The 26,546-nt window shown below is 39.4% G+C and overlaps 1 protein-coding gene across 8 annotated transcripts in view; it reads right to left on the bottom strand.

Annotated features, from left to right (window-relative positions):
* KDM4C (lysine demethylase 4C) overlaps positions 1-26,546 on the bottom strand; it is a 459,189-nt gene that overhangs the window by 40,370 nt on the left and 392,273 nt on the right. For 5 of the 8 annotated variants that reach the window (XR_013443953.1, XM_078062213.1, XM_078062209.1 and 2 more), the window contains 3 exons: positions 25,848-26,033; positions 7,204-7,254; positions 4,730-4,900 (listed from right to left, as the gene is read on the bottom strand). Coding sequence is in view for 6 of the 8 variants with exons in the window: in XM_078062213.1 (XP_077918339.1) it covers positions 4,730-4,900; positions 7,204-7,254; positions 25,848-26,033 (408 nt within the window). In the remaining 2 variants the exon portion in view is untranslated. Of the gene's footprint in view, positions 1-4,729; positions 4,901-7,203; positions 7,255-20,091; positions 20,296-25,847; positions 26,034-26,546 lie in introns of those variants that run through there. The other 3 variants (XR_013443954.1, XM_078062210.1, XM_078062211.1) reach the window with 3 other exon arrangements.

Below are 26,546 nucleotides of genomic sequence, written 5' to 3'. Positions count from 1 at the left end.
ACGCTGCATAAGGTACTATATTTATGTCATACATAAATATATAGTTTGGGATGATTAAACTTGATTTTCTCAATTTGATTTTCAAAGTTAAAAAACTGAAATTGTGCTGTACCCTTACAGCTGTTCTAGGGAGCAAATACCCACAGCTTAGAGAAGCTAGTTCTTCACTAGCCAGTAACACTGATGTCATACTGCATTTGATGAAAGCGCCTGCCCAGAAGCATTCACACCTGATAAGCATATTGTGTGGACTAGAGTTACAGAAAAACAGAAGAAAAAAATCATTTTTTACCCCAGTGTCAGATGCCACAGTTATATCAGCTAATGAAAACAAAATTTCTCTGAGGAATGTGGAATGTATTTAGTATTTCCACCAAATAATGGTTCTGCTACCATCTGCAAGATGTGGAGACAGCAACGAACCTGATTACATTTTTTCTTATCTCCTGATGAAACTCCCCATTAGAGCACTAGGCAGGATCCCCATCTCCCAGAGGACAGTTCTGGTGTAGATGGATATCAAAAGTGGAAGTGGGATGATTGCAGCAACTAATGGCCTGAAAAATGGTGCTGTGGGCGTATTTACATTATATCATATACAGGAATAAGTATAATTTATATGTGAATAGATTTATAATATACTTAATTATACACTATATTATATCTTAAAACATAACATCAAGTTCCCCATCTCTAACTGGTCTAGTTGACATACTACACTACAAAGGCATTTACATGCTGCTTTCATCAATTTCAGTGAGAAACACAGAACCCAAACAATCCTTGATAATCCTTTAAATTTTAAAAGTTTGCCTTATAAAATCCACAACTTGGCCATTTGGAAAGCTAGATGATGACCAGGACAAAGTATATGGCTAATGGAGTGGATCTACAGAGTGCTACAAACCAACCAAAACAAAGTGGCTGCTTCACGAAAAAGGAAACTACAATCTGCCACAGAATCAGAGCTTCTCATGTGACAAGGTAAAGAAAAGAGTTTTTGGTCAAACATTATTCTGGGTGAGTCTCTAAAGGTGTTTTTGGATCAGTTTAATATTTGGATTGATAGACTGAGTAAAGCAGACTACCCTCCCTAGTTTGGGTGGGCTTCTTCCAATCAGTTAAGGGCTGAATAGAACAAAAGACTGACCCTGCCCCCTCAAATAAGGGGAATTCCTCCTGTCTGACTGGTTTGGAGCTGGAACTTGGCTTTTCCTGCCTTCACAACTGAAATGAAACATCCACTCTTCATGGATCTCAAGCCGGCAGGCTCCCAGACTAAAACTACACCATCAACTCTCCTGGTTCTTAGGCCTTTGGACTTGGACTCGAAACTAAACCATCGGCCCTCTGGGTCTCAAGCTTGCCAACTGCAGATGTTGGGACCTCTCAGCTTCCATAATCCTATAAGCCAATTCTTTATAAAAAATGTCACATATCACTCATATGTGGAATTTAAGAAACAAAAACACAGGGGAAGGGAAGGAAAAATAAAATAAGATAAAAACAGAGAGGGAGGCAAACCATAAGAGACTTTTAACCATAGGGAACAAACTGAGGGTTGCTGGAGGGGAGGTGGGTGGGGGATGGGGTAACTGGGTGATGGACATTAAGGAGGGCACATGATGTGATGAGCTCTAGGTGTTATATGCAGCTGGTAAATCACTAAATTCTACCCCTGAAACTAATAATACACTATATATTAACTAAATTGAATTTAAATAAAAAAAATTTTAAATGCCATATATACACACACACAATCTTAATATATATGGATTTTTAAGATGTATATATAGATACTTTTAACATACCTATTATATTAAATACAAACACACAAACCCTGTTGGCTCTGTTCCTCTGTAGAACCCTGATTTAATACAACATTGTAATGGAAAAAACTCTTCCCTATAGAGCCACCAAAGTAGTAAAGATAGGGATATCTCATTCCTTGCCAAGATAACAAAGATGAATAAGCCGCAGCAGCCATCAGATGGTGATACTATTAGAAAGTATGTGATATTAGGGACATCTGAGTGGCTCAGTCGTTTAAGTGTCTGCCTTCAGCTCAGGTCATGATTTCAGGGTCCTGGGATCGAGCCCCGCATCACATGGGGCTCTCTGCTCAGCAGGGAGCCTGCTTCTCCCTCTCCCTCTGCCTGCCTCTCTGCCTACTTGTGATCTCTCTCTCTCTCTGTCAAAGAAATAAAATCTTTAATAAATAAATAATAAAAGAAAGTATGTGATATTTGAAAATAAAACATGACTGAAATATTCCTACTTCTATAAGAGGCCTGGAATAAGGAACCAAAAATGCAAGCGATTGGAGGGGGAACGGTGGAGTATTAAGGGAGAAAAGATCGGACAAAAAGAGAGAAGACGTGCTCACAGATTATTACAATTTATTTTTCCCTGCAGAAATTATCATTCACACCAATTCAGGCACATGCATGTGCTGCCCCTCCCTCCAAGGCTACAGCTGTGACCACACACATACAGCCTCCTGCTAAACCTCAAATCCTTACCAAATATGCCACGTAATAGCTAATCAAGCTGTAAAGAATTTTGCTTCTTCGTTCTTCCGGACTTAAAAGCCAAGGTGCTCCTGAACAATCCTATGAATTTTAGGGCCTGTGTTCTCACAACACCCACACATACTTAAAATCATCTTTGTATGGGGTTCACAGAGAGAGGAAACAGAAGGTGTCAAAGGAGAGATTTTAGAATTTCAAAAAACTTCCAGGATCACAGACATTCTTTTCCAATATACAAGCTAAAGACATTTTAGGAAAGCTTAAACCCAGTTGGGTATGCAGAGACTTGTGAAGCGAAAGGGAATTTAGGATTCATTAAAACACTATCATGGATAAAGACCTAACTATTTGCTCAGAAGTCTTCCATCCCACCCCACAACGCCTAGTAAAGACTCCTTGACTCCCAGCTCAGTGGTCACAGTGTGCACAAAAGAAGGCTAATTCTGAAGTGAGCATGTACCTGGGCAGGGCTAAAAGCCAAGGCCTTGGTCTCTTGCATCCTTCCGTGCCTTTCTTGCCCTTGCACATTCCTTCTCCTCCTTTCTTCCCAGAACAGAGGCTCTGGAGCCAGACTCTGGGTCTGAATACTTGTTCTGACACTGATTAACTATGTGTGACCTTGAGGAAGTTATTTACCTCTTGATGCCTCAGTTTCCTCAGCAGCAAAATGTAAAATACAGTAGTGACTAGCAATGTGGGGTTGTGAGGATGAAATCAGTTCAAGCACAACAGGTTCTTGGTGCAGTACTGGCCCACAGGACATGTCCGTGTCAGCCCTGACTAATCTTGTGGCGTCCATTCTTGGACCCACCAGGTGGTAAGTTGATTTTGGTTCATTTATAGCATTTCTCACATGGTATAAAAAGCACCCATTTACCAGCCCACCTCCCCCTAGACGGAGCAGGAATCACATGTTCTCATGATCTTTCCCAGCACCTAGTGGTGGTACACAGCAGATACTCAATAACTGTGGACTGAGTGCTTCAACACACTAATTCTAACAAGGACAGCGTGTCACCTAGGCTGCTGATTATGAATGGCAATGGCAATGCAGTAAAGTGAAGCTCCAGGTAGAATTCTGCAATGAAACACAATTCACCCCTTGGCTGTATAATCAAGTCCTGGGATTTTTTATTTGTCTAAATTCATTTGCTTTAAAAATCTTTCAAATAAGGTCACTTTGTTTACATACTTGTCCCTCTTAATGGCACAGAGAAGTAAGCATAACAAAGCCGACTGAATCAATGTTACTTTTGCCCCAGGAGAACAAAATTCTAGAAATATTTATGAGCAATCTCCTACAGTTACATTTAATTATCAATTGCACATAACACATAATTATTAAAGTCATTAAGAAATGTCCTTCCAAGTATAAACAAGAGCAAAGCATCAACAGACCCAGGATAAAGCAGAGGTTACAACTACATTTTTGATGCCTGGCTCCCCCCAAATGACATTTCCCTTAACTACAAAAGGGATAAAAAGACCACTGGACTAACCCTGGTCTCAGGCATGTGATTTGGTCTCAGTCTCAAAAAACCTTTTGTGGAAAGTCCTCTTTTTGTGAAACATCCTATTAAAAAGCAAGCCCGTGAGACATATTCACTAGTTCCTCTAAGTAAGTCCCAAGGTGTTAACTGAGAGGACAGAGGAAGAAGTAGACAGACAGACATGCATATGCACACACCTACTCCTCCTATATAGACCAGACCAGTTAAGAAGATCAGTAAAAGTCACAGGCTTTTTCCTATGTGACTTTGGTTATTCCCATATGAAACATGCACAGATGTTTCTGTTGGATCACAGATGTCACTGTAGGGTCAGATTAATAAAAGCCATATTTTCCAGTTAAGCATAAGGAAAAAGAGGTAATAAAGGAATTCAAATATGCTCATGCTCTGTAACAGAAAAGAATAGGTGAATTTGCATTTTATGTTTCCTGGCCACATACACTTCTCATTTAATTAAAAGAATTTGGGAAGATGAGTCTTAAGTTCACATGACCACAATTTACTATGAAGAACACTAAGAACCTCCTAGAAAACAATACTACTTTGCAGTGCCAAAAAAGCACACCCGAATCAAACATTAAGTGAAATGAGTTACTCCAAAAGCCAAAAGGAGGATTGCTGAAAGGTTCAGCTGGTTTAGTTCTACAAAAATAAACTGGGGAGCAGGCACCCCAGGAATTCACTCACCACTATATCCTCAGGGAATGTGTCTCTGCTGAAGGAGCCATCGTCAAACACGACCTCATAGAAGGTCTGCGATGTCACAGCAATCACCCTGCAGCTGTAATAGCGGGTGTTCCGATGCTTCGTGATGACCGTCTGCCCCACAGAGATACCCTTCTCGCCAGCCTTGGACTTCTAGAAGAAGGGGCACAGAGAAAGGAGAGAAAAGGAACAGGAGAAAGATAAAAGGTAGGGACAGAAAATAAAATATATATTTATTTAGAAAAAAAAATTCACGTGGTCATGATACATATTTTTAATTTTTAAACTTTTTATTGGGGAATAATTTCAAACCTAAAGGTTACAAGTATATGAGTAGTACAAAGATACCTATATACTCTTGACCCCTTTACCCAGATTCACCTATTGTTATCTATCAATATTTTTAACATTTTACCATTTCTCTTTTTTTGCACATTCTGTCTCTATTTTATATACATGTATATTTATATATAAAAAAATTGTGTGCGTATATATATAAACAGTCCACCCAGAACCATTTAAGAATAAGCTACATACATCATGGGCTTTTACTCCTAAATACGTCAGTTGTGTATTTTCTAAAAATAAGGATTTCCCTTTATATAACCACAGTACAGTTACTAACTTTAGTAAATCTAACATGGATACGATACTTTTATCAATGATGTATGTTCTAATTTTGTCAGCTGAGCCAATAATGATCTTCATGGTTTCTCCAACTCCCCTCACATGGTCTCAAGGGCAAGCTCCAGTCGAGTCAGGTACTGCACTTTGCTGCCGCTTCTCTTTAGCCCCTTCTAACCTGGATCATTTCCACAGCCATTCTTTGTCTTCTGTGATCATGAGTGATACTTCTAAAGAATACAATTCTCCCTCTCCCTCCTTTTTTAACAGAGCATTTGCCTGATGTTTCCTCATGATTAGGGTCAAGTTATACATTCCTGGCCAGAACACCACACAGATAATGTCTGTCATATTCTTCTCAGGATATCACATCTGGAGGCACATGATGTCTGTCTACCTCTCAATGGTGATGTTAATTTTGATCCTAAACAAACTGTAGTCCAAACTCTCATTATAATCACTATTTTTTCCCTTACAACTAATAAGCAATATGTGGGAGAAACTTTAATACCATGCAAATATCCTGTTCCTGTACATATCTGCTTAGGTTTAGTATCTATTGATGAGTCGGGCCTGATCCAATCTTTACTGTGATGGTGGTGATATGCCGATTTCTGCAGCTCTGGCACTCCCTCCATATTTACTAGCTGGCACTTGGCACCTGTTAAGCAGGAGTCTTCTACTCTCCCCACATCCTGGTCTTATGTAGGAGAGGAGAAGACAAGGTAGAAGCCTGCAGAAATGGCCTGGGGCCCACAGGTCAGGCTATGCAGGGAGTAGGGAAGGGAGGAGGGCAGTTCCTTTGCCATCCTAAGGAGTCAGGACATTATCCTGTGGGCCTAAAGAAGGCACCGAGAGATTTAAGTATAGAAGAAAAATGATCCAGGTTTATATGGCTATAGGTGAAGGTGAGTGGGGAGCTTATTACAATGGGCCAGGTGGAAGATGAGGGCCTGGAGTAAGGAACTAAGGACAAATGCTCATGATTTGGATGGAGGGGTGACTCCCTCCCAACAAGCATGTTCCTACAGTCTCCTAGTTGTAGACTGAGCTCTGCCATCTAGTTTCTCACATGCCTAACAAAATAAAATCATTCCCCAGTGATTGCTGGGTTGGTTGGGGAATTTTTTTTGCCTTTAGGTGTAGTTAGGTATATAAACATCTTGACAAAAGACAAAAGTAAAAAGACTATAGTGATTTAAGTGCACTATGCTTAAAGTAGAAATCATTTGTTTTGTTTTGTTTTTAAGGTTTTTTTGTTTTGTTTTGTTTTTTAGTAATCTCTACACCCAACATGGGGCTTGAACTCATGACCCCAAGATCAAGAGTGGTGTACTCTTCCAACTAAGCCATCCAGGCACCCGTGAAGTAGAAATCATTAATAGCTAGACCACAGTATGTTATATGTGCTGAAATAATTACCTAGTTTCCTGTTTCATTTCTCCATCCAACCCCTTTAAATATATCTAACCTTTCCAAGTAAGAGAAAACTCAAATGTAATAATGAATATGAGTAAAAGCACAGTCTGTGGTGATACAACTCCCGAACTGGGCCCACGACTGTTCCTTAAGACTGTACTGTTTACAGCTAACTGTAGGAGGCAAACTTTACAACCTGTGTGACCATATACAGTGGCCCTGAGTGGCCATGGCAGCACTTTCTGCAGATGTTGTCCCTCTCTGTCAAACTGACTTAAAAACACTCATGGTCAGGATTGCAAGTGTTGCATTTTACTATGGTATTAGTTCCTTTGTGCATAGTTTATTAAAATTGGAATTAACCCTGTAAGGAAACAATGGTTTGGATTTGAATTCTAAGCTCTGCTACTTACTAGCTGTGTGATCTTGTGATCTTGAACCTTTATCAGCCTCAGTTTGTTCATCTGTAGAAGGGATAATACTTACATTAAAGGTTTGCTATAAAAACAGGATAAAGTACATCAACTACCTAGACTCATGGGCAACTGGTTCTGAGCAACTGTTAACTGGTTTCATTTTGTAAGGGGAGAGCATACCTAGGACCCCAGCCCCAGATTAATAAGCCATTCTTCCCTGCTGCCCCGCAGTAATGGGCACATATGGCTGCAGCACCCTGATTTCACACGACAAGGCTGAATTCAGCCCCAGACCACCACCATCTTGTTCTTTACCTCATCCACTTCTGATTCTAATTCATGTCAAAAGTGGGCACAAAGCTATGGTCCTTAGGAGGAAAGGCATAAGGAGGCCTCCTCCCCTACCCCTAATGCTCCCAAAGCCTTCGTCTGCAACTCCCTTAAAGCCCTGCCCAAATGACACTTTGATTGACTATTCCTCCTACAACAGGGCAAAATCCATGCATCAGCGCCAGACTACATGTCTTTTTTTTTCACAGTACCCACCACACCATGTACAACACTATTGTTGCTGGATGAACAACAAATGAATGAATGAAAGAAAGAATAAATAATTTTTAAAGATGAATGAACAAACTGTGAGGATGGGTACAGACACATTTTCAAAATGGGAGAGGACTGATTCTAATCATTCATGGTCCAGAAAAGGGAAAAGAAAAACAAAGGGGAGTTGTAGGAAGATGTTCCTCTTTCTTGGGGTAGGAAGGCATGTATGTGGGTAGGGGGAGGGAATAAAGAAGTTTTATGGTGAAATTCACAGGGTCTGGAAAGTGGAAGTGGTCAGTCAGGGGAAGAGAAACACGATACAGATTTGAAAGAGAAAAGGCTGACTCTAGACTACAACCACCTTTTTCCTACTTAGGACCTGAAATTTATGCAAACTAGCTGGTTGGAAAGATGGTCAACACACAAATTACTTTCATCTAAATAAAAATTTCCATGAGCTTCAGGCATGACCATTTCATAGGAAGTACTAAGGAAAACAGATTTTTTCCATAATGCTATTTTGATAGGATTTCTGATTTATTTTTGCAGGGAAAAATTATTGACAAGCATACCCCACAACTGATTATACATTCTCAAAAATATTTCCTGTCAGAAAAGTCTAAGAATCTATTGATGTTAACATTGTCATTTCTGATCAAAGAAGACAGACATTATGCAAGAGGTTTCATCAGATTATAGAAATGGCTATGGTATTTTGAAGATTAGTACACAGGCTAAGGCTGTGAAAGTTAAATTTCCTTCAACATGCACTAAGCAGAAATGAACAGTGGTTTAAGGGGAAAAAAAAGCACAACTTCTTTTAAGGAAAGCTAGAGCCAGTTTGAAATGCTGGGGATGGGGAAAAAATGTTAAGTAGGAAAATGTTACAGACATTTCACAAAAGCATCAGAGAGTTCTTGGGGCACAATTATACATGGAGAGTTACCAACACACATCCATATACCTGAGTTAATTAAATTCTCCCAATAACGCTGTGACATGGTTGTTATTTTCATTAAATAGATGAAGTAGCTGAGGTACACAGTCAAGGACCTTTTCCAAGATCTCAGAGATGGTGAGAAGCTAACATGGGGCCCAGAGGCAGGCACTTTCCTATCTCGAGTGCGTTGCTATCATCAACCAGGAAAATAAATGTTGACAGAAATCAGAGGAGAAATAAAACCTACCAGGAAATGGACCTAATGGAATTCAAGCACTTGCCTAAAGAAGTTACATTTTCTTTTTCTTTCTTTTCTGATTTATTGAGTACCTCCTCTGTTCTACATACCCGTTGAGATATTTCTCAGGTAAGAAATCATTTAATCTCCTCAGTATACTCAGAGTTCAATTAGCAACTTGGATTTGGAGCCTATCTGGAGATGAAAAATGTAGAATGTATAATTGTACATACAGTGCATTTTTCCATATGTACACATGACACACACACACACACTGTGGTAAATTGCAAAAATACCCATAAATCTTCACTTCTTTCTGTTTTCACATCCTTCTCAGTGAGACCTTGCAGCTCCTTCTATCAAGGGCTGGACCCGATTTGCTCACCCCTCAAATCTGGGTTCACCTTGTGGCTTGGACTACCTCGGCCAAAAGAATACAACAGAAGTATGCCAATCCAAGGCCTTGCAGCCTTCTGCAGTTTCTTTCTAGGGGCCCTAGACTCTGTCATGTAAACAAACTCAATTATCCTACTGGCAGACGAGAGATCACATGGACCAGACATGGACCCAGCTAGGAAAAGGTAAGCAGTTCTGCAGCTGACCACAGATGAATGAGGCAATCAGCCTGGAATAGAAGAATCACCCAGCTAAGCCCAGCCTAAATCTGTGACCTACAGAATCACCAGCTAAAGAACTGTCATTGTTCTAAGCCACTACAGTTTGTGATAGTTTGTCACACACACAAGTAAGAAAAAAGAATACTAAGAAAAAATATACTAAACTGCTAGCATATATAAATCTAGGTAATGGAATTTTGTTTATTTGCTTCTTCATGTACTTCTCTGTACTTTCTATTATGTATTTAGTTAATTATTATTGAAAACACTAAATGTAATAAAATACAAGAGCCCTTGCAAGTTTCTAAATTCTTTTAATAACAGGTCTACTTAACTGATATGCTCAAAAAAAGCTGAAGCCAAATTATTTAGTAAAGAAAGACAACATTCATCATTTATCTTTCAGTTAAATATATAAGATAAAAGAAGGACCTAAAATGTACACTTTGTAAAGTGGAAGGATACACAAATTTAGTTAAAAAAATTTCATCTGACTTAACTTATATTTATTATATTTAGGCCAAATGTGATATAACAAAAAGGCACCTTTATTTTGTTCTTAATAATCACTACTGATTCCTAAGACATGTTGTTTCAGTAAAATGAACATATTTTGTTCTCAGGTTTGGGGTTCTATTTTAAAAAACAAGAACAACAACAAAATAAAAACAAAAACATAAGCCACCCATAAGGGGCAGCACAAATAATAGGATCCAATTGTTTAAATGTAGAAGTTTTCTCCCCACTATGTTGCTTCCGGGTGTGGGCTTAGAAAGGAAACAGGCCCTTATTACACAGCTCTCTAACTTTCCCAAGACTCTACTGATGTTGAAATAAATGGCCACACTTGGAAGAAAAAAAAAATAGCTAACCATCAATGATCACAATCTGAATAAGGAGAAAAAGATGTTCCTAATACCTGGATTGGCTATCAAAGGCACGCCAATATCCAATAGGCTAACTCCAAAAAATTTAAAGCCAGTGTTGACGAAACAGGATGAAAGAAATCACCATTACCTGACGAGTATACTACGGCCATAAATTCTGAGCCAAAGAGCCAAGAACCAGCTAGCAAGTGATGCAAAGAGGAAAAGCAATGCAAGGATGGACACAGAGAGAAAAAAGTGGCACTTAATAAGCAATTACTGAGTGCTCATTACAAGTAAGGTACCTTGCAAGGTGCTGAAGATTAAAATAAAAGAATGAGAGAGTCCCTTCTCTCAAATACCTCATAGGCTGGTAAAAAAGAGAGACATAGCTGATCAAAATGCAAAGTATTAAGAACACCCAGATGAGGGCCGGAAGGGACCTTTCCCAGGCTTCACTACAGGGAACTTGTGAATCAGGTCGGAGGGAGCCAGGAAGCACTCTTGTACACACGTCAGGGAGGCGGTTTGAGAGTGGAGTGTTTGATGCCATGAACCCCTACCCTTGGCTACTTTGTGAGCCTGTGGGCACCTACTCAGAACGGTATTTTTAAATGCATAAAACAAAACAACAAAAGATTACAAAAGAAACTAATTGAAATAATACTGAAAAACAAATTTGTGGTGTAATATCTTTGCTTCTTTAATAATGTATTAAATACTAATATCTAGTGGCAGGTCTAATAACTATTAATCTCCTAATTTCAAGTTGTGAAGAACATAAGCAATATTTTGAGATCTCTGTTACAATGGTCATGTGAGTTCTATTGTGGACAGAGTCACAGAAACTGCTAAGGCCGACACTGCCTCCAAACTGACAGAATTGCTAAATTCCAGCTAGAGTTAGTGGAAAACAATTGTAAATCTTTCCTCATCCTCTAACAGACAAATTTTTCTTGATACTAACGTATAAAAAAGATTTTATCACCTGGAATATTTAAAGGCACAGCAGTCAACCTTCTAACAACTTATAAAAAATTACAACAATATTCTTTATATAATGGTGCTTGTATATACTGAAGATAAAAGGACAGAGCGAAATGAAACTCAATGAAGTCATCCCTGTGAAAGGTGAAGTTATGGAGGCATTATGGGTAATTCTGGGGTGACCTAAAATGACACAAGAACCTAACTTAAGTACTGATGTTAGAATGTGCACTGCATTCTCCAATATCATTTCTCCCCATTGGGTTTTTGAGAGCAGAGACCAGTTAGTTCACTAACTCTGAAGCAAAGGCTCAGGGAGGAGTCCTGTGTGGCAGAAGGAAGGAAGATTCCTATACTTTGGCAACACGGATCTTCTCTGATCAGACCCAGCAAAGGCTCAGCTGCATTTACGCCTTGAAGAAGGGTCACCCACCATCTGATGAGATGAATCATGGGCAGAAATGTCATCCTGGGAAAATCCCCGACTGGGTTCTCCATCTATATAATAATGTTTAAAAAGGGTGTAAATCTGAATATAACAGTGTATGCAGAGCCAGCAAGGCTGGGAAGTTGAAGAAATGAAGTAACTTATCCAATGAACAGGCCAAAAAGGACATTCCCATTTCTCTCCAGTAACCCCTTCACCTTCTCTTCTTAATTATTTCTCCCTAATTCCTATGATTTAATAACCCATGAGATATTATTATTGTATTTTTTCAAGATACCATTTTATAAAAATCCCTAGGGGATCTGAGTAAATAAATTAATACACACTATTCTTCTTTTACCAACTCATGCAGTAGAAGTCACTCATATAAATTTGCCTTGTAATAATGAAAGCTTTCTTTCTAAAATTACTAGAGCTAGGTAAAAATCTTCTACCCAGAAAAACCTAAATCCCTCGGGCTTCATGAAGAAGTAATTGCTGTAATGGCAGAAATGCACATGCAAACTCATAAAAATGTCACAAGTATTTAATTTTCTACATGTCTGTTTGTTCACGTGTACTTTTATTTCTTGTGGGTTTTTAAGTACAAACATATAATACAGTGGGAAATGGTGGTAAGCAGTTTCCCAGCAGATTTAAGGTCTTATTCACTTTAATGTCTGTAGAAGATACTGAGCAAAAACTAATTCTTTTCCATCTGAGTCATTAGCTCACCTCAGAGGTCTTGTTTGGTAGGTAAGTGATGAGGACTGGGACAGGAGAAGCATCTTTAGATGCTCACTCTGTTAATGTAGGAAACTCTCAACAGGTCGGCACCACCTGCTTTCTATTCTGAACAATAAACAACTTCAGAAACAGCAGAGAGGAAAGTTCACACCGGTTAGACTGGTGGAGGTGGAGGAGTGTGGAAGCCTCCCACTGCTAAGACAGAACTTGCCACGAGCTCCTCCTAAGTCACGTCCAACCTCGTTAGTTGCTAGTGAACATGGGAGTCCCTGGATGCCTGCCCCCAGAAGCTCTACCTTGGGCTTCTACATTTCAGGGGCTCTTCAGCCTTCTTGGGTAGCAATAGTAAAATCTGGAGAGAAGTACAGGTTCAACAAAATCTTAATCATTCACAGCAGGCTGTGTGTGTGTGTGTGTGTGTGTGTGTGTGTGTAGAAATTAACAAGCTGATTCTAAAATTTACATGAAAATGCAAAGAGACTAAAATACTCAAAGTAATCTTGGGAAAAAAAATGTTGGAGGAATTATAACTTGGGGGGAGGAGAAGGAAAAGCATTGGCTCAATTATAAGGTAATACAACTTTCAAAAATTACCTTAGATGGGGCATTTTCAAAAGAGAGTAGCAAGCAAGTATCACCGAATTGTATTCTTCCCAAAAGGACTTTTGAATCTCAATTACAGTTGGGGAAAGGATTAAAAATAGCTAAAATAGATGCAAAAAAAAAATGTTCTTATCAAGGAAATCCAAAGTAAATCAGACTAATTAAATGGTATTATAGTTTTTCTGTGCCACCAAAAAGGAAACCCAGGTAAATAATGATACCATGTAAGCTAACCCAAGCCATAGTCTCAAGTTGGAAAAGTGACTACCAAGACAGCAGTCTAAATGAAATGTCACATATACTCTGACTCTGACGACCTGGAAGCTCTATATCTTTTCATGATTGGTGAACCTCTCTGAAGTGCCATTTCATCATCTGTAAAATGTATACAATCATAATACCAGGGAGGTGGTGACTGTGAGGACCAAACGAAATAATGTAGTTATGTCTGAAAGTATTCAGTAAACTATAAAAGACACTACAAATATTAGCCATTATATTACTTTTATTCACCTTATCTTATACACTGCTCCCAACAAAGGAGGGTTGTCCCCTTGAACAGAAGAGAAAATTACGGTGGAATAGGCAATTGTGGTTCTATAAAGATACAGTAGTTACACGAGCATGAGCGAGGTGGGGGGAGGGAAGAAAGGAGAGAGAAGGGAGAGAGAAGGAAAGGGAGAAAGGTAGGGAGGAGGGAAGTGAGAGAAAGACACAGAGAGTGACAGAGTGCGAGAGAGAGAGAGAGAGAGAGAGATCTAAAGTAAAGCTTCCTAGCTTTCTTTTGAAATTTCAGGAGAAATAGCCATAGGAACAGTGGAAGAAAAGCCAGCCAAAACCTTCCTACTGCCCATCACAACAGCAGAAGTGCAGAGTCCACCTAGCTACCTCACCAATGTTAATCAAAGAGGATAAACCCACAAAATCTTTCTATTATTAATCAAGAAAATTAATATCTATTTTTCTCTCTATCTAGTGTTAATTAAATGCATCTATGTGCCCAACACCGCTTGAAAAAGAGATGTGTGGGGTTCCTGTGGAGGCAGGAAGGGACAGGGAAAAAACTGAGAGGTTCTGTAGCAGTAACCTTTCCTTTTCAGTTTCATGACTGTAGCCCCCATGTTCTCTCAAAATCACCTAAAGTTAGTCTCTGTGGTCCCCACAGCCTTGGCAAAAGCTACTTCTAGTAAGGGCACCAGTCTTTATTCCAAACACATGATAGAGATATATAATAACAGATTTGAAGGTACAATTAGAAAATATTGAATATAAGGGTTTGGAAATTTTGTATTTTCTTCTAATTCCTGAGAAATGTATGAGGAAAAGGGGGGGCAAACTTAACCAAAAGGCTTATCTAGTACTCAAGGAGAGACAAACAAGATGGAAAGTAACTGATTATGATATGTAATGCCCACAAAAAAGAGCATTTCACTTCTTCTTGCCTCCTGCCCCAATCAAAGGCTTCTGAATGCCAGATCATCTCAGTAATGGCTCAAAGAAAAATTAAAAGAATGCTTTATTTAAAAATGTAGAAACAGTAATTTCTTACATTTCTTCAGATACTGCCCTCTATAATTTCAAAGACCCACTACACATGGTGTGGGATAAGCAGAGAGAATCCATGGTATCTCACAAAGAAAACAAGCCAATTTCAGATAAAGAATGGTCTAGAGAGGTGCATGGGTGGCACAGTGAGTTGAGCGTCTGACTCTTGGTTTCAGCTCAGGTCGTGATCTCGGGGTCATGAGATCAAGCCCCACTTCGGGCTCTGTGCTCAGTGTGGAGTCTGCTTGGGACTCTTCCCCACCCCCCCGCCCTCGTGCTTGCTCACGCACGCTCTCCCTCTCTCTCTCTCAAATAAGTAAGTAAATCCTTTAAAAAAAAAAAAAAAGTCAAGAAACCACCTAATTTTGCCTGGAAAGAAAAGAAGTGCTGATTTGCAGGTGTGAAATTGTCAGACCCCAAGATGGCTACCAACATCCTGTGGAAAAGAAGGACAAAGAAGCTGGATGTTCCCAGGCTGACTGGCTTCCTGCCAAGAGACCTCACAAGGGCTTTTTAGTTAATCCAGAGTTTTATACGTCATGTTTGTTGAAAGTGGACATGTATATAACGATTTTTAGATAGAAATGTTGGAACTTATTTAATTGCCATTTCTCTTGTTAATAGTCTTAAAAAGCTACACTTTCATTACATTTTGTCAGTATCTATGGATTTCATTATGACTATGGCATCTAATTACTGTTTTCTACATGAAGGAATTGCGAAATGCTGCCTCTTATGCTTTACAAGATGGTGGAATGTCAAATACCCTTTCCTGTTGTCTGTCTGTTGACACATTCCATTTGTATTTCTCCACCATATCCATGGTGTTTCACTCCAATACCAGTGTTAAAATATGGGATTAGTGTCACTAATTTTCTTAACAAGCTATCAGGCAATAATGCATCCCTCAATTATTTTCTTTTTAAAAAAGACTATAAGTTGCTCAAAAGCTTAAAATTTTCTGGGTACTGAGATACATCAATTCTGTGAGAAAGTGAGCAAGCATTTTACATGGAAACACACCTTACCTATACTAAAAAATGAAACCAGGTAAGTGGTCCTTGGAGAGAAAGACTTGATTTCCTCAGTATGTGTGGTCCTTGAAGTTGGCAAGTATCAACTGTGCCATGTCAACATTCCTTCATGCAGTACAAGCCTACATCTGCTGACTGGCTCCCAGGTTCCGTGCATGTGGTGTGATGGGGGTAACAGAGCCAAGGAGGAAACACAACATTGACAAGTTTCTCTTGGGGATTCTGAGGAGTCTGCTTTTGTGATAATAACCAAACACCTGCACCAAGATGCAGATCTTTCTTGTTGTTGTTTTTTTTTTATATAAAATCAGGATTCATTTGCAGTTTTACCAGGCCAGAATAAAAAGTTCATCAATACATTCTTTTCTGTGAACCATGCATTATTATACATTTTGAGAGAGACGAATATAACCAAGGCTGTCAGATAAGAGATCTCCTAATAATCAAGGCTCTACAGAGGGTAACTACTAACACTCATGTTAAAAACACGTAAGGTCTCAGCCCCCGACATGGCTTCAAAGTTATTTCAGGGGCTCCTCAGGCCCTCAGGAGTAAGTATTGCCTATTTACAAAATAAATAATGTGTCCCACAAAATATATGCTCTAACATTTTTCCAGCGCATTTGGATGTTTCCAGGAAATATATCTGAGATAGTATTCTTTTACCCAACCAGATTAAAGGATCAGAAATAAAGTCTGGAGAAAGGCTACCCTAAGGGAAGAGATAGTTTTCTGAACCCCCTGGGACCTGACTCTGCTTTCTACCCCCAGATGAGGATGTGGCTTTGCTGACCCTGTATCTGATTCAAGGGCTGATTGCTTGCAAGAATTTCCTTAAATGGAAACGCCCAGACTCTCAAAAGTAAATTTTTCTAGAATGGAGATGTAAACCCTTAATACAGAGGAACTGTATAGTCACAAAATATGACTTTTATTCAGATCCAGCAGCAGCCAACTCCATGCAGACACTGCCACAACTCTGTAGCCCCCCTAGGGAACAAAGTGTAGGAGAAGCATCACCCCCAAGCATTTAGCCTCTGCTCTGCCTGCGTGGTCTCCCCATTCTGATCAGTTTCTGTATCTTTGGCTGATTAAAACTGGAATCGGCAATGGAGGCATCTGTTCTCTCTTCCCACAGATTCAAAACCCCTTGAAGCACTTCAATTAGTATCAGAAATAGATCTAAAACCCCTGCAGATGATGCCTGAACTGGGACTGGTGCATAGACCCTTCTGACGTGGCCAGGCTTGGAAAAAGATCTGGAAAAGGGGGAAGGACAGAAGAGTAAGCTGAAGAAGGCTCAATTTGAGGCAGAAGAGCCTCTGGCCCAAAGTCTGTGGAGGTCACTCTGGGGAGCTTCTGGGGAGAGTGTCAGTGGAACCTCTCCTCTATGCCCTACAGCCAGGGCCAGTGACTAAATAGTAGGGCTGTCCTACCTTCTGCTGTGGGTCCACTCAAGCCCTTTTTCTCCTGACAAAAAGCATGGGGGAGAGCAGCTCTATGCTCGCTGATCCCCACCCTTCCTGTGGAAATGGCTATAGAAGTAGGAGGAAACTAAATGTGGGGTATTAGAGAGCAGAAAAGTTTGAAATAGGATACACTTCATTTTCTTTATAAAATTTAAAAAAATTATGTCTTCACTGGTTTTACCTGATAAAGTGAACGAGAGGAAGATTCATTCCAAATGTAAATATTCTAAAACGTCTGTGCTAAATATTTCTCCTCCCAGGCAAACCTGGTGTTAACTTTCTATCACCTGGGATACATGGACTGAGATCTCAACTAAACATTTCTATCGATGAAAAGGTAAGGGATAAGGGATTTCTTTTATTTACTGTATGTTTGATTGAGGAAGACTGATCAGACTCAGGCCTGAATCACTGTAGTATTTTTTTTTTCATCCTTGTTAAGAATTTTTTACTCCAGACCTTTTCTTGGGTTAGAAATCTGTTTTTCAGTATCAGTGCAAAGTCAGCAGGGCATTTGGAAAATAACTTATGTAGAATAAAAAAAAAAAAAACATACAAACACCAGATAATTGTGCACAAGTCTGAGAAGAGTATGTTGGTCACAGCAAATGTAACTGAACAGAGTGGGAGTTAGCAATATCTAAATTGTTGTAAGAAAAACAACATCCACCAAAACAATTCTACTGTCAATGAAACACAAAGGAACCCAGATCTGGGAGACAGGAAGAGACCAGTCAGATCACTGTTAGATGAGTGTTAGCTAAATTCTGGTTCCCTTCCTTAAAAGATTGGGAGAGAAACTAAAAGTGGACAGAGTTGAGCCACAGAATTGAGCTCCAGACTAAAGGAAAATAAAAAGGAAAAAGAAAGGATGGATTCAATCCATTGCTGAGTTTGATTTGTCAGCCCTGTTGGAGCCAAGGCAACCTCACTGGCATTAGAAGGCTACACTTAGAGCAGGCAAAACTCATAGTTGTAACCTCCTCTGTGAATTCTACCTGACTGCCTTTAATAGAGTTCGTAGTTTCCTTCTTTGGGCTCCCAGGACATTTTATCCTTATCTTTATTTAGCCTATCTTATTATGGTAATAGAGCACAGTAGCTAAGAGCCTGGGCACTGAATCAGGTTGCCCGGTTTCGACCATTCTTTCCCTTACTACCTATGTAATATATATCAAATTGTAACTTAAATAATCTTTGCCTCAGTTTCCTCATCTGTAAGAGGGGTTAGTAATAGTCCCTATCATAAATGGTACTTTGAAGATTAAATGACATAATACTTGTAAAGCCTTTAAAACACAACTCATGTTATATGTTGAATCAATGTTTATCATCATTTCTTCAAAAAAGTACATCTGCTTACAACAGGTGTGTGAATGAGGGCATGTCAGGAAGAATGTTTAAAGTTGGGCTAAGAAGTTAAAAAAAAATTATGTTTTTATTTCCAGGACACTCCATGGCCCCCTGTATATTGAATTGAAAAGTTTCAAAGCAATCTAACTGAAGTTCTCCATAACTAACCTTTGTGCCTAGATTACTTTTTATCTTTTATTTTATCTTTCTTCAAAGATTTTATTTATTTATTTGACAGAGAGACACACAGCTAGAGAGGGAACACAAGCAGGGGGAGCGGGAGAGGGAGAAGCCTGCTTCCCACGGAGCAGGGAGCCCGATGCGGGGCTCGATCTCAGGACCCTGGGATCATGACCTGAGCCGAAGGCAGACGCTTAACGACTGAGCCACCCAGGCGCCCCTAGATTATTTTTTATGAGCTGGCTAAACAAGTGCTAAGATAAGAAAGGAGAGGTGGGGAGTATGCATGGCCAATCTGTTATCAAACAGTTTATCTCCAATTCCAAAAGTCTTTAAAAATTGGCTTTATTTTCCTTGGTTTCAGTTCATTTAAAAATCTTGGAATGGGGTCACAGCTTTCTACCCTAATCCCATCCTTTCTTCAAAAAAGTTTAAAACGTTTTCAAGCCTGGGGAACTATCCTGAAATGATAACGAAAGGAAGCTGAGAATCAGAAGTTCACCCTCCGGAGAGTAACAGGCTGCAATTAGGAGCTCTGGCATTGGACAAGAGGGTGGTGAGAAGCTGGTGGGCCCTACCACACAGCCCATGAGAAATCAAAAGAATTTTAGACAAAATATCAAAATTTTATGTTTTTCTGAAAATCCTAAAAATGACGGTATCAATGGTGTTATAATACTTAGTGCCCTGTATTTTCATTGCTTTACTGTTCCTTAAAGGAAGATAAGGATTGTTTTATTTCTTTTTAGAAAAGAGGTGCTTAGGTGATGCTTGAAAGTGGGATTTTCTAGACCTACAAACGTGGAAGCCAATTCCATGACACTGATCCAGTGGTTCAAACAAAAAAAAAAAAGAAAACAAAGACTCCTAAAATTTTTATCAGCAACATAATATAAACACGTGTGGTATAACAACCTATGCTGTGACATCAAAAGACATCAAAAGACAAGTTAATGGTAACAGGAAAAAGTGTATTAATAAGCCCTCAAATTAGAACAATATAAAAATAAACTTATTAAAGACAGAAAAAAATTGGACATATCAACATAAACTCTTGATCATTTGAAAAAGAATTGTTTTCCTGCTCTATCACTAATGTGGCCCCCCTGCCAAAGTAGCTGGTGTTGCATGAAAAAAAAAAAAAAACACCCTTCATTTCAAATTTGATTTCTAATAGAGCACCTTTAAAAAAGAACCTGGGCTCCTTGATGCGTTGCTGATTCCATGTTTGAAACAAGGAAATCAAGATGATTTTGCCATTTCTTATTTAAATAAAGCAACAACAGTTTCAAAGATGTCTGGAAGTGGTTTTAAATTAGGAAAATAAAGTCACCTTGAAGAGGCTCCGGGACGCCTGGGGTGGTTCAGTCAGTTAGGCGTCTGCCTTCGGCTCAGGTCAGGATCCCAGGATCCTGGGATCGGGTCCCACGTTGGGCTCCCTGCTCGGGGGGAGCCTGCTTCTTCCTCTGCTTCTCTCTCTGCCCCTCCCCCTGCTCGTGCTTGCTCTCTCTCTCTCTCTCAAATAAATAAATAAAATCTTAAAAAAAAAAAAAAAGAAGAGGCTCCAAATGGTCAAAGTGTGACAGAAGCATCAAGAAGAAAATTACAGTCAATTGGTACCCATTGAATCTATAAGAGGCTATAAACCAAAATGATGCTCAAAAGGGTCAAATAATATAAAGCACAGTCAAGCAAAGTCCTACCTACTGATGTGAATTAAATAAATGCTGCCTGATTACAAAAACATAATCCTATGACCACCCATCAAGGGCCTGAGGGGCACCATATGGTAAAATGCAACATATGGTGAAATGTAATTCTGGTCTTCAAACCAAAATGCCTATTGGAACTAACTGGATTAAAAGCCAGAAAGCACTGGGTGTTATACGCAAACAATGAATCATGGAACACTACATCAAAAACGAATGATGTAATGTATGGTGATTAACATAACATCAAAAAAAAGAAAGCCATAAACCAGAGTCAGGGGTAGACTCCAGGAAAACAGGTTTCTAGAACTGTAGAACACTGAAGGGAGATATTCCTCAGGTACCCATCTGGGAACTGAGCCTACCTTCTTCCTCTCGTAGAATATGTGGTCTTCTTGACCTTGATTCTGGCATAAAAATAGGACCCCTTCATGTCTATAAACACTTTATTAAGTGAAAGGCACGGACAATCAGTTTTCCTGAGTACAAACCCCTGTGGTACAGCCATCTATCTGTGGTTTCAGATCCGGCAGTGCCTTACACGGAGGCAACTGCATATGCTCGTTAGGGAGAGAGCCCAAGGGTTTTGTTAGGCTAGGCTGCATGCACTTCCACTCTCTCTCGTCAAACCATTTCTGCTAGATTTCTATATCCTTGGCTAATTAATTGGAAATTTACAGTGGGAGTGTGTGTTGGGTCTCCCCCGATCAATCCACAATCAACCTGAAACACTGCAGATTCATCATAATGAATTCATATAAAAGTGTTACCAACTTCTGGAAGGTTTTTTTGTCATTATGTGTTTTCTCAAAAACTGATACTGGAAGTATACTATACAATATTCTCCTGTGATTAAGAACTATTCTAGGGTTTAAGTTTAGGAGCTTTGATCATCTACTGTTCCAAATGTTGGTGAGGTGAGAATTATTTTTACATACCAAGGAAAGATTTCATTAAGTTAGTTTTGACAGGTATTTTCACCCTGGTACCATCAAAAGTTAGCTATATAGGAATAGATTAACCAGAAGAGCCACCTTGCTCTGAGCCCTTCACCAGATCCTGTGCAATGTGGGTCCCTGTCCTGAGCCACGCATAGTGATGGCACAAGAGGAATTGTACTGAAGCTTGCCTGGGGAGCTGGCCTGAAGACATAGGCTGAGAAAAAAAAGTAAGTGCTGAACAAGGTCTCAAGTTCTATTACAAGGATGAGTGCCAGAATAAGACATGGAGGATGGCTAGGAAGGTAGAATAACAAAAGACAAGAGGACCTCTGAGAGTAGGAGGTGCTAATATGGGAGCCAACATAATGGAACTACCTTCCATTATCCACATCAATAACACTGCCTTGGAATAAGGGGCACATGTGAAATAGCTGACACACCCTTGACATAAAGATGCTCAATAAATACTATTCTTTTTCTTTTCCACTAATCCCATTCATCAGCATTAGAGAACTATTGTAACAAATTTATACCAAGCAGCTTCAATGGGTGGCCAAGTGCTAGTTGAAGAGAGAAAATATTAATTAAACCTAGTTAAAAAAAACTAACTAAAATAATGACCTAGTTTAAAAATTTAGTTAAAATAACATTGAATAAAATAATACACAAAATAGTAGGAAAAAATTTGTCCACTAAGGTGTTTTCTCTATAAAAGTTCTTCTTTGAATAGGTGTCTATCTCCATGTTAGTAGCCACAGCCCAGAAAACTATGAAAGAGATAAATTTCTCCAATGTCATATTTTTCGAGAGGAGAGGGCATTGAGATAAAAATGATGTACCTCAAATAAGATACTTTTATTAAAAAGCGCTTTGTTCATTGCAATGAACTAATGTATAAAGTGCAAGTGATTCTAGTGTTCTGACACTGTGTATATGGAATATTCTAATCTAATACGAAGGTTCACTGAAGTAATTTGCCCCCGAAAAAAGATCTGTGCATGCCATCTTCTCTCCTCCACTGCCCTCCATTATTCAGGTGTCTCTTCCATTGGACACCCTCTAGTTTACTCAGGTGTGAGGAGACAGACCCTGTGGTAGCTGTACTTTGCAGGAAGTATATAATTTATGAGTAGCTCATTATTTGCTTTGGAGAAGGAATATGTTTTCAAGGCTCATACTTTCAAAACCATTTTACTATTTATTGTGTTCTTTAGTTTTTCTTTTTCCTTAAAAACATCTATGCAACATCCACATAAGTGGTTAGGAATACATCCAATGGAACCTTCTGAAACAGAGCCAGGAAATAGGTCACACTGAATCGTGGCAAAGGGTGGGTGGTCAAGTATCACAACACTACAACATAAACACACGTGCACACATACACATGCACACACAAATGAAATCTTACATTTGAAAGATAGCAGGTGCCAGCAAAAAGTATGCTTGACAAAAACACTGAAAAATACATATAAAAATTTAGATTAAAATAACAGGGATTAGCTGTGCACTTTCTGTAACATATTTCTATCTTCTAAGACTTTGGAAGCCAAGTATTTTTTTCAAATACCACCTTAAAAAAAAAAAAAAAGAAGATCTATTTATTTGGGTGGGGGGAAGACAGCACGTGGCAGGGAGAGGCAGAGAGAGAGAATCCCAAGCTGACTCCATGCTGAATGTGGAGCCCGTCACTGGGCTCAATCTCACGACCTGAGCCGAAACCAAGAGTCAGATGCTTAACCGACTGTGTCATCCAAGCACCCCTTAAATACCACCTTTTCAATTAAAAGGGTGCTTACTGTCTAATGGAAGAATGCATTATAATAAATCAGATGAGATTTTTACACTATTATCAGAATGAGTTTATGCTCAAAGCCCATTGAAAAAGCTAGTTAGAATATTTTTGGCATTAAAGGAAGAGTAGAAGTTGCCTTAAAATGGTCCTTTTGGTGCAAAAAACCAAATTATTGGGAGAAATGAAAAAAAAAAAAGAAACAAAAACCCTAACGTGAGTAAAAATGTAGATCCTATTGAAGCAACTTCATTTCACCAGAACTATGCAGGCATCCTCTATTCTGTAAAATGACTGGTTAGGCTGCCAAGTTTGCCTGAATTTTATTTTATAGTTTTCACTGCTATGATTCAGCAATTGCCCACTACCTCCAAATAATCAGGTATGGTGAAAATATAGCCAAACTATAGTTCCAGCTCTTGAGAGTATAACCCCTGGTATATACAGTTTACACAAAGAGAAATACTAGAATTAATTTGAATTTTTTTATGCTTGAAAAGTAAAGCATATTTAATGCAATAGGGGCAATTCACAATGCTCTTAACCAAAGTTATCAGATTTTATGAATTCCTTCCGGGTAGTTGTCAAACATTTTGGGGAAGAAGCCATACTTGAAGTCCAACTTAAGAATAATGGATAAGTAACAGCTATCAGGAATATATTTTGGAAATCCAGTATTTACAGTGCTTCCCACCAGAGAACTTTGCCAAGGCAATTTACAAACACTAAAATTTTACCTTCATAAGGAAAAACTACCATTTAATATAAATTATACGATGTTTCCCCATGTTTGACAAAGTGTACCAAACTTAAAGTGGATCCATAGAGGACAGTGAGTAGATGTTCTTTTCAGTCATCATTTATGAAACAATTAGTAACATAAACCTGACTGAACCACACGTCATAGTTAGAAGGAATGACATCCTGATTAAACATATGGATCTTGGTTTAATAGTAACTTTAATATAATCATTTAGTAACCACAGAGCTTTGGAATATTAAAATAAGAATGTGTGATCCCAAGCAAAGCTTCAAATGAACACCTCTAGCTCCATTCAAGGCTTGGAGTTTGGAATTCAACAAATAATAGAGAATGGGCTGAAAAAGCATTTACATTCCAGCACCTGTTGCTCATTAACTGAATCCACCTGGGCAAGGAATTGAACCTTTTTGTACTTGGGTTTCTTATCCTTGAAGCAGGGATACTACTACTCATGAGGCCCAGTTCACACAGAATTGTAGCACCAAAGCCAGCAGCAGCAGCAGTAGCGGTAAACGAGAGAGTAATAATACAACTTCTGTTTTCTGAGGGCTCATCCTGTGCCATGGGCTGAAAACAAGACAGTGAGACAGGCAAGCCTTTGTTTGTAGACAGGGAAGCTGAGGCTCCGAGATAAGAACTCGCACAAGGTTGCACATGTGTTGCTGGCAAAGTCCAAGTGTGAACACAAACTACTCTGACTTGGGAGGTCATGATCTGGTTCACATCTCAAAATGCGTTCCCACGTGTCATCTAATGAGGTAATGCTATTGACCGCACGTTGTAAATGGCAAAGCACCACCGTAATGCAATGTGTTATTACTGTAGTTTTTTAAAAAGTTGCTAAAATGTATTTTCTGCTGAATATATAATACCATTCTTAGCAAAAGCCCATCAGTTCAAGAAACTAAGGAAAAAGCATGAATGAATATGCAACTTGTCACCTAAAACATGGAAAGTAAAACAGATGTGACAGTTGGTGATGTCATCTCATACATTTGTGCATTCACACACAACCGAACAAAGTCCCAACCCACAAACATCAAGTATCTCTCAAGACACCAAGAGAAGTTGCTGGAATCATTAAAAAGCCAGGAGATTTGTTGTGTATGGGTCATGGTTCCCCAAGCCCTTACTGACAACCTGGCAGGCTGCTCACAGGAGGTTATTAGAGACATAGGACAAGTATGTTAGGCTGCAAATAGTCTGTGGCCAAGCCTCCCAGGGATAACAAAGGGCAGCAAGTTAGCAAAGCTGCCCCTTGTTGGCAGCCCAAAACAATTACAGTGAACTGGAAAAGTAACAAAGGCATATCAACCATCTCCACACTGTCCTAATTTTTCTGAGCATTTAAAACAAATGAAAGATTCCATTTGCCAACAACAGGTAAACTAATTTATGGTTAAATTCACATGTTATTTACTTGCAAACACTCTTTGCCCAGAAAAAGGTTCAGTCCTGAGTAAAATAGAAAAGGCAGAAAAAGTGACCCCTATACTTCTCTTCTACATTTCTGCTTTTCTGAAATTGTCCTCACTCCTCCTAGAGCCTCCATGATGCACCTAGCTTATCCCACCTCAGGTGGCAAGGCCCCAGATATTTGTGACCACCCGCCCCCTTCCCTTTACTGTGTTACTGCTCTTTGTTTCTTCTAGAAGAGATGAAATAAAACCTGAAGGCCAAGATGTACAGGTATGTGGATCAGGACACTAATGAGTCCTGGGCAAATACTAGTAAATAATAATGTACAATCCCTGCCCTTAAGGAACTCACAGCCTGGACATGTCAACAATGAGTAACATTACAGAGTGGAGCATGCTAGCCCTAGGAAGTGTACAGGAGGGAATTCGTATGCAGTCTTGGCATCAGGGAAGGAAGGGAAGGCCTTACCACGTTTGGGTTGACCTTATGTCGAAAGCATGTGATGTTCACCACGTACGGCCAATCATCAGGCTCCATCAGCACCCCAGCAGCATGAGCACACGTGACATGGAAGGAGGCTGGGCAGCGGCCATAGGAACACTGGATACAGGCTCCAGAGACCTTCTTAACCCGGTATCTGCAGAAGATGCATTTCTGGAGGGTTAAAACAAAGACGAACATCAATTCCAACTGTAACTCAGCCGATTTCCACACTTCATAGAACAATAGCTATTAGAGAGGCAGAAAACTGATTACATCAACAAGTCTTGACCCTGCAGGGGCCCTAGTGGTGAGAGCAACTGTGACAATGTAAGTTGTGTATTTTTAATGAAACACACTGCTATAGTCACATACTACCAAACATATATTGAAATACTTCCTGTGGTTAGGAAAGCCAAACCCTTTTGCATATGCTTCTCCAGGCACAGTGAGGAAAGCCCCCAAGGGTGCTCCTGTAAATCACCCATGAATGCTTAAGTTACTTCTCTTTTACCTCCTGCATGGCAGGACTTTTGGTACATCAAGAGATAGAATATGGGTTTGGAAGATAGGTACCTACTCTCCTAAATTAGATGAGATCTTCAGAAATAACCCCAAACAGCACAGAGATGGTCTTAGTTTTCTATTTATAAGGAACTGTAAAGTGTTAACGGTCCAATGTGGAAA

The sequence above is a fragment of the Halichoerus grypus genome, chromosome 14 (genome assembly GCF_964656455.1).
Source record: "Halichoerus grypus chromosome 14, mHalGry1.hap1.1, whole genome shotgun sequence".
Lineage (NCBI taxonomy): Eukaryota > Metazoa > Chordata > Mammalia > Carnivora > Phocidae > Halichoerus > Halichoerus grypus.
Note: the sequence above shows the minus strand (reverse complement) of the source record. Positions and strands in the feature narration are given on the sequence as shown.